The sequence below is a fragment of the Penaeus monodon genome, chromosome 35 (genome assembly GCF_015228065.2).
Source record: "Penaeus monodon isolate SGIC_2016 chromosome 35, NSTDA_Pmon_1, whole genome shotgun sequence".
Lineage (NCBI taxonomy): Eukaryota > Metazoa > Arthropoda > Malacostraca > Decapoda > Penaeidae > Penaeus > Penaeus monodon.
The window spans coordinates 3,722,022-3,729,521 of NC_051420.1; the positions used below are offsets into that span (position 1 = coordinate 3,722,022).

General features: G+C 43.5%; 1 protein-coding gene across 1 annotated transcript in view; it reads right to left on the reverse strand.

Annotated features, from left to right (window-relative positions):
* LOC119595185 (glutamate-gated chloride channel-like) overlaps positions 1-510 on the reverse strand; it is a 2,754-nt gene extending 2,244 nt beyond the window's left edge. Inside the window, exons 1-2 of the mRNA XM_037944354.1 lie at positions 475-510; positions 1-29 (exon numbers count right to left, since the gene is read on the reverse strand). The exon at positions 1-29 is cut by the window's left edge and continues 166 nt beyond it. Of these exons, the coding sequence (XP_037800282.1) occupies positions 1-29; positions 475-510 (65 nt within the window). The remainder of the gene's footprint in view (positions 30-474) is intronic.
* Positions 511-7,500: the final 6,990 nt, after the last annotated feature.

The following is a 7,500-nucleotide window of genomic DNA, read 5'->3' on the forward strand; positions in this document are numbered from 1 at the left end:
AGCACCACTGCCTGGCCGCTGTAGTTGCCCTGGGGGTTCAGAATTGTTGTTGTTGTTGTTTTAGTGTTGTTGTTATTATTATCATTATTATTGTTGTTGTTGTTGTTTATTAATATTATCATTATTATTATTGTTGTTTATTAATATTATCATTACTATTATCATCATTATTATTATTTCAATTATTGCTGTTGTTGTTTTGCTGTTGTTATTGTTGTATTGCTTTATTATTATTATTATTATTATTATTATTATTATTATTATTATTATTATTATTATTATTATTATTATTATTATATTGTTACTATTACTACTTTTGTTTTGTTTTGTTTCATTGTTAGAGAAATTATTATTTTATTATTGTTATTGTTACTGTTTTATTATTATCATTGCTTTTTTCATTATTTTACTATTATTATTATCATCATCAAAGGGCTAACGCCGGCGGGTGCGCATGGCCGCATCTAATTTCACCTCCAGCCACGAGGGTCTCTCAGGCCATCGACCCATCTCTAACTCCTCGCGACAGGTCTCTGTCAAGCTGCTCAAGCCATGACCACGGGCCTCCTCGCAGAGAGACAACCTGATGGGCAGGGTCATCCACAGGGAGACGAGCTAGGTGCCCATATAGCCTGAGTTGATGATTTGGGATTATGCAAGTGACAGGTTCCATGCCAGTCTCACAGTGTAACTGTACCCCATGATCCGGCAAAGAGACTTGTTACAAAGGGCATCAAGACGAGACTCCAAGGCAATAGCTAGTGTCCAGGTTTCACTTCCATAGAGCAAAACAGGCAGTATCAAGACCTTGAAGACAAGTAGCTTGGTCCTTCTGCATAGGTACCGACATCTCCAAATATTCTTGTTGATTGAGTTCATGGCTCCCAGACCAATCCATCTACTGACTTCTTGGTCTGACAGCCCAGAGATATGGACTATGCTACCAAGGTATGCAAAGCTCACTGCAAGCATGAATCGACTGAATGGGTTCCCATGACAAGCCCCTAAAGTCCTGAATCTTGGACTTGGTCCAGGAGACCTCTAGGCCCAAGGGCTTCTCCTAAATGAATTAAGACCCACTACCAATGATTCCAGAGACTCAGATTGGATAGCAATATCATCAACAAAGTCAAGGTCCGAGACCTTGATATTGCCCAGTGTTGCTCCACACTGACTTTGGACAGTAGCTCTACCCATTATCCATGTGTCAAAAGTTTTGGGGCAAGAACACAGCCTTGCCTCACCCGTGAATTATCAGGCAAGAAGTTGGATAGGCCCCCACCACACTTTACAGCACTTTCAGTACCAGTATATAGGCTTGCTATTTGGCCAATAATCCGTGTCAGAATTCCCCTAAGTCTCAGAATTTCAATGCACCGAGTCAAACGCCTTCTTGAGGGCAAAGTAGGCTGCAAGCAACCCACGACCGAACTCGTTATGGTGTTCCACAATTACTCAAATTGCTAGGATATGATCTATTGTGAATCCAGAACATCCAGAAATCGCCATCCTAACCACAGTTAGGATAGGAGGTTCCTCACTGAGTCCAGCACATGTATTGTGATTCTACTTGCATCCAAGCTAACTGTTGGAGGGTTTACCTAGAACAGCTGTTCAAAATACGCAGCCCAACATTCACAAACCCCAACATGATCTCAGACGATCTGTCCAGCCACTGAGTGTACTGCAGTCATCTGTGAGGAGGGCTTAGAGTTCAGTTTTCTCAGGGTTTGGTAGGCAAAAGTCATTTACCAAGATATGACCTTCAACCTAGTCAGCAAGATTCCTAATGAACTGTTCCTTGTCCCTTCTCAGCAGTTTCCAAGCCCTACACACCAAAGAGCGACGGAAGTTCTTATTGTCATTCAGCCGTGCAACATGCATCAGTGGCCTCCACTGTCTCCAGGGAGATGAAATTCTTCCTTGCCCTTGGGCGTATGCCAATGGACTCCTGGAATGCTTTGGGTGTTTCGTGCTTGAAGAACTCCCACAGAGCAACTGGGTCCATCAGGTTTTCAAGTTCTGTTAATCGATCAGAGACTGCTGTGGCGAACCCACAGGTAGACTCTCCTCCCTCAGTTTGTACAAGTGAAACACCCTAGAGTAGCCACTGGAAGGACGAGGATTTTTGTAGTGGACCCGTTGGGTAGCCACAACCAGCCTATGGTCAGTGCCACAGAACTCAGCACAAAGGTAAACCCTACAATTCTGAAGGATTTTCCATTAAGTGCTGACAAGAATTTGGTCGATCTCCTTGGCCACAGTACCTGTATCGCTATACCATGTGTAGCAATGAGTTTTAGAGTGCTGATACCAGGAGCCAGAAATCCTCAATCTCTAGGACCTAGCAAAGTCCCAGAGAAGGAGGCTGTTCTCGCTGATGGGATCAGCTTCCGAGCCAAGGGGGTCGACAGACATCTCATAGCCAGCTTGATCACAGCCAGATATCGCATTGAAGTTGCCGAAAACAATGCGAATGTCTCCCTAGAGGCAATTGTCTGCCACAGATGTGAGTTTGGTGTAGAACGCTTCTTTCACATCTAGTTTGCAAACATCAGTAGGAGCATACACAGCAATAACATGAAGGCAAAAGCGCCATGGTATACTAATCAACTAGTGTTATCTTAACTACCGAGGGCTGGAAGTGGCTATGGCTACTCTCTGGAGGTGATGACCATCGCTATGGCCCGACCAGTAATAGGTGTACCCACCCATATTGATCATGCTGCTGCCAGGTCTTCTCACTTCCGAGAGGGCAGCCAACCACTCCAACTCCCTCAATAGTAGAGGCAACTGCTCGTCCTGCTCCAATGACCAGATGTTCCAAATACCTACCTTGGATAGCTTCACCTGAGGTTAAGCCTCGGGAGGTCGCTCCGGGTGGACGCCACCTCTGCCACTCCCCACTTGATATTTGCCCCACAGGGCTCATACTGGGTTGGCACCTGCCAGGGTGCAGGCAGGACAAGTAACTCTCATTCCCATCCTGCGCCCCAACATCTGCCCTTCCAATGGGACCCACAACCTGCCTCACATGCTGGGTGGGAGGGACAGCACCCCTCCCCCCAGCATATCCTTTTATTAAGGTCGCTGCCGGTGAGTTATCTGGGGGGAGGAGGGCTGGCAAGGCCCACCTCCCCCGAGCCGCCCATTTACCCCAGGGTGGCTAAGGGGCAGGAGTTAGTACGGAGCCAGGGCGTGCCCACACGCTGGTGGGCCATGGCCAAAGGGAGGCACTGTAGAAGTCTCGATGACGGAGAGGCTGTGAACTGGCAGGGGAGGCTTATGTAGAGCTGCTCCCTTTTTCGCACTATCTAGCCAGCGGTGGCAAGCTGCAAGCGAGAAGGCATGCAAGCACTTAACACTATCTAGGCTACCACACCATCGCTTCACATCACCCTGAGCATGAAGCACCCACCCACTGTTATCATCATTATAATTATTGTTTTATTGTCATCATTCTTATTTTCACTTTTTTACTATTATCATTATACTTATTATCATTATTATCATCAGTCTCATTCTCATTATTACCATTACCATCATCATTAGCATTAATAACTTTATCATAAAAAATAATAATTATCATCATTATTATCATATTTATTGTTATTACTCTTATTTTTATTGGTTTTATTATCATTATTATTATTATTATTATTATTATTATTATTATTATTATTTTATATCATTATTGTCATTGTCGTTATTATTATCACTATTATTATTATTATTATTATTGTTGTTGTTGTTGTTGTTGTTGTTGTTGTTGTTGTTGTTGTTGTTGTTGTTGTTGTTGTTTTGTTGTTGTTGTTATTATTATTATTATTATTATTATTATTATTATTATTATTATTATTATTATTATTATTATTATTATTATTATTATTATTATTATTATTATTATTATTATTATTATTATTATTATTATTATTATTATCATTATCATTATCATCATTACTATTACAATTACTATTATTATTGTTATTATCATCATAATTACTGTCTCGTAGTAACCTCACTACCAATAATAATCTCGTTATTATTTCATCATTACCACGCTTTTTTCTATTAATGACAGTATATTATCATTATCATAATTACCATAACTATTGTTCATACATAATGATTTTGCTGCTGATTGACGTTATGATTTTTAGCAATGATCTAAAATACTTTAATCATCATTGTTATTGTGATCACCAGTTATCATCATTTTCATTACCATCATTGTCATTATCATCATAACATCAGCAGCTAAAACAGTAATGACAATAACAACAGTGACAACAACAATAATTGCTACTACTATTATTACTACCACACTACTATTGCCACTACTACTATTACTACTACTCCTACTATTACTATTACTACTACTACTACTATTACTATTACTACTACTAATCCTACTACTATTACTACTACTATTACTATTATTACTACTATTACTATTACTACTACTGTTACTACTCTTGCTACAACTACTACATCAAAAAACAATAAAACAAAAACAACTATAACAAAAATGACACCAACTACTACTACAACTACTACCAAGACTACTATCGCAACAAGAACTACATCTACCACCAAATATTCCTAAAAAAAAAAAAAAAAATAAAAAACGCAATTCCCTAAAAAAACACGAACCTCATCCCGTTTCACCATCTTCTCGGAGGACAAGAAATATTCTAGGAGTTTCCTCTGGCCGACGTACTCCACGCCCTTGCCATCGGGGACGATTATCACGTACTCCTTGGTGATGCCGGAGAGTAACACGCCCTAGAGTGGATCCAAATAAAAGAGGGATGTTAGTTGGGGGGTGAATCATTCTTTCTTTTCTCTCTCTCTATCTCTCTTTCTTTCTTGCTGTCTTCTCTCTCTCTCTCTCTCTCTCTCTCTCTCTCTCTCTCTCTCTCTCTCTCTCTCTCTCTCTCTCTCTCTCTCTCTCTCTCTCTCTCTCTCTCTCTCTCTCTCTCTCTCTCTCTCTCTCTCTCTCTCTTTCTTCCTTTCTCTTCCTTTTACTTCTAGATATGTGTTCCCACTCCCCTCCCTCCCCTCCTTTTTTTCTTGTATATACTAGAATGGATTCAGAAAAAAAGAAAAAAAAATCATATACGTTGGTATTGAGAAACACCCCCTTTTCGTGCTGTATTATATTAGCTATTTGTATTCATATTTTCTTGATTTGCGTGTGTCTCTTTTTCTTGAGTTATCCCTTTTTTCTTTACCCATTTTTTTACAGTTATTTCATGGAGCAGTTCTTGGTATGAGGAACACTAGAATGGATCCAGAAAAAGGAAGTTTGTTTGGTTGAATATCTCTCTAGTCTGATTGATAACAAAAGTGTGTTTTTATAATTATCATAAAACGAAGGAAGCGAAGGACGGGGAGGAGGAGGAAGAGGAGGAGGAGGAGGAGGAGAGGAGGAGGGGGAGGAGGAGGAGAGAGAGAGAGAGAGAGAGAGAGAGAGAGAGAGAACGTAGGAGAAAAAAAAATCAAGAGAGACAAACAAACACACACACACACACACACACACACACACACACACACACGCACACACACACAACACCAACGAAACAACCACCACAACAAACAAAAACAAAAATTATTTATCAAAAAAATCCAAAACAATAGCCCCAAACACTACGCTACAACACCATACCCACCATACCACACGTCTGCGTATCGAATGGGAAAGCTTCAAGGTCGAACTGGCAAGACGTGGTGACCGTGAGTTTCCGGACCAAAACCAGAGGATTTTCGGAACTGTCGAAGATTTCGTCTGTGGGGGTAAAAAGGGAGGGGGGGAGGGGGTTGCAATTACGAAATTCCGGGTAAAATCGGCATGGTTGATGTGTGTTTCTTGTTATTACTTCCGTCGGTATATAATTGTTATTTCTTATCGTTATCATTGGTATTAATACATACCTATCGTGTGTTATTATTAGTGTTAGTATATCACAATTTGTTCTTATCATTATCATCTTCATTAGTATCAATATATACCGAAAATTCCTAATCACGATTGATCACCATTAGCCTCAGGATGTACCCTTTATTTCCTATCATTATAATCATCTTTAATATCAGTATATACCTATCATTTGTTATCATTATCGTCGTCAGTACATACTTATTATTTCTTACCATTATCATCATCATTAGTATCAATGTAAACCTATTATTTCATATCATTATCATCAGTATACTTATTTCTTATCACTATCATAGCCATTCTCAATCATAGCCATTAGTATCATTATAAACCTATTATTTCATAAAATTATCACCAATATATAGCCATTATTTCCTATCACCATCCTCATTACTCCATCCGACGCCTCCTGTCGTTTACCTTCGAACATGTACTCATCATTGTCCGGTAGCGGCTTCTCGGAGAAGCGCTTGACCCTCACGGCGCGCCTCCGCTCGACGACGGTGCTGGTGGTGTCGCCGTCGCCGAGGAACTCGAGGCTGGGCACCCAGGGCATGCGATCGCCGTAGAGGATGTTGAGCGTCTCGGCGAAGTTGAGGTGGTGGAAACTGAGCCGGTTGTCGGTCCACTGGAGTCTGACCTCGATCTCGCAGGTGAAGCCGAAATTGGACAGGTCGACGCCCCGCATCGACAGGATGCTGATGAACAGCTTGACATGGATGGGCTGCGTGCGGTCGTGCCTCGAGGGCGGCGAATGGCTATCGTAGTCCTTGGGTAACGAGTGGAAGTTGCAGTCGACCTCGTCCGTGCCGTCGGGACAGTCCGCCTCCAAGTCGCACCGCTGCTGGATGATGATGCAGGTGCCGTCCCTGCAGGAGAACTGGCCGTCCTTGCACGACGTCATCATCAGCTGGATCGTTGACTTGCCGCAGACGTCGTTGTTCACGTGCCACGTGTTGAGGCCGAGCGGGTAGTGCGTGGGCGACGTCATGTGCAACACCGCCGTCACGTGCGGCTTGTCGAAGCGGGTGAGCGTCCAGAAGCCGAAGTTGGAGTGGGATATCTCCGGCGACGGCAGGTTCTTGACGATCTCGGAGTAGAGGACGCCCGTGAAGGAGAGCGAGCCCTGGTCGTGGGTGAGGAAGTAGTCGCGGTCGAACTCCGACTCCTTGCAGAGGCCGCGCATCCGGATGAGGCCCACCTGGTCGAAGTGGCACACGGGGCACATCTCCAGGTCGCAGTCGCTGGGCACCCACACGCCGAAGTCCTCCTCCGTCGTGTCTTGCTCCCGCGGAAGGCGACGCAAGTGTCGGGCCTCACGATGGGCATCCCGAAGTCCGAGTCAGTGCCGAACTTGGAGTACCTGAGGGGGTCGTGGGTGGCGTAGTGGCGCCACTTCTGCTCGGCCACGTCCCCGGTCACGCCCAGCCACAGCGTCTCCGCGTACCCGTCGCCGCAGTACTCCTGGATCGGGAGGGACTTGTTGAAAAGCTCCATGTTCTCGTCCGCGCTCCTGGGGACGGACAAACTCCCGCCGACGTTGTGGCAGAGGAGGCGGC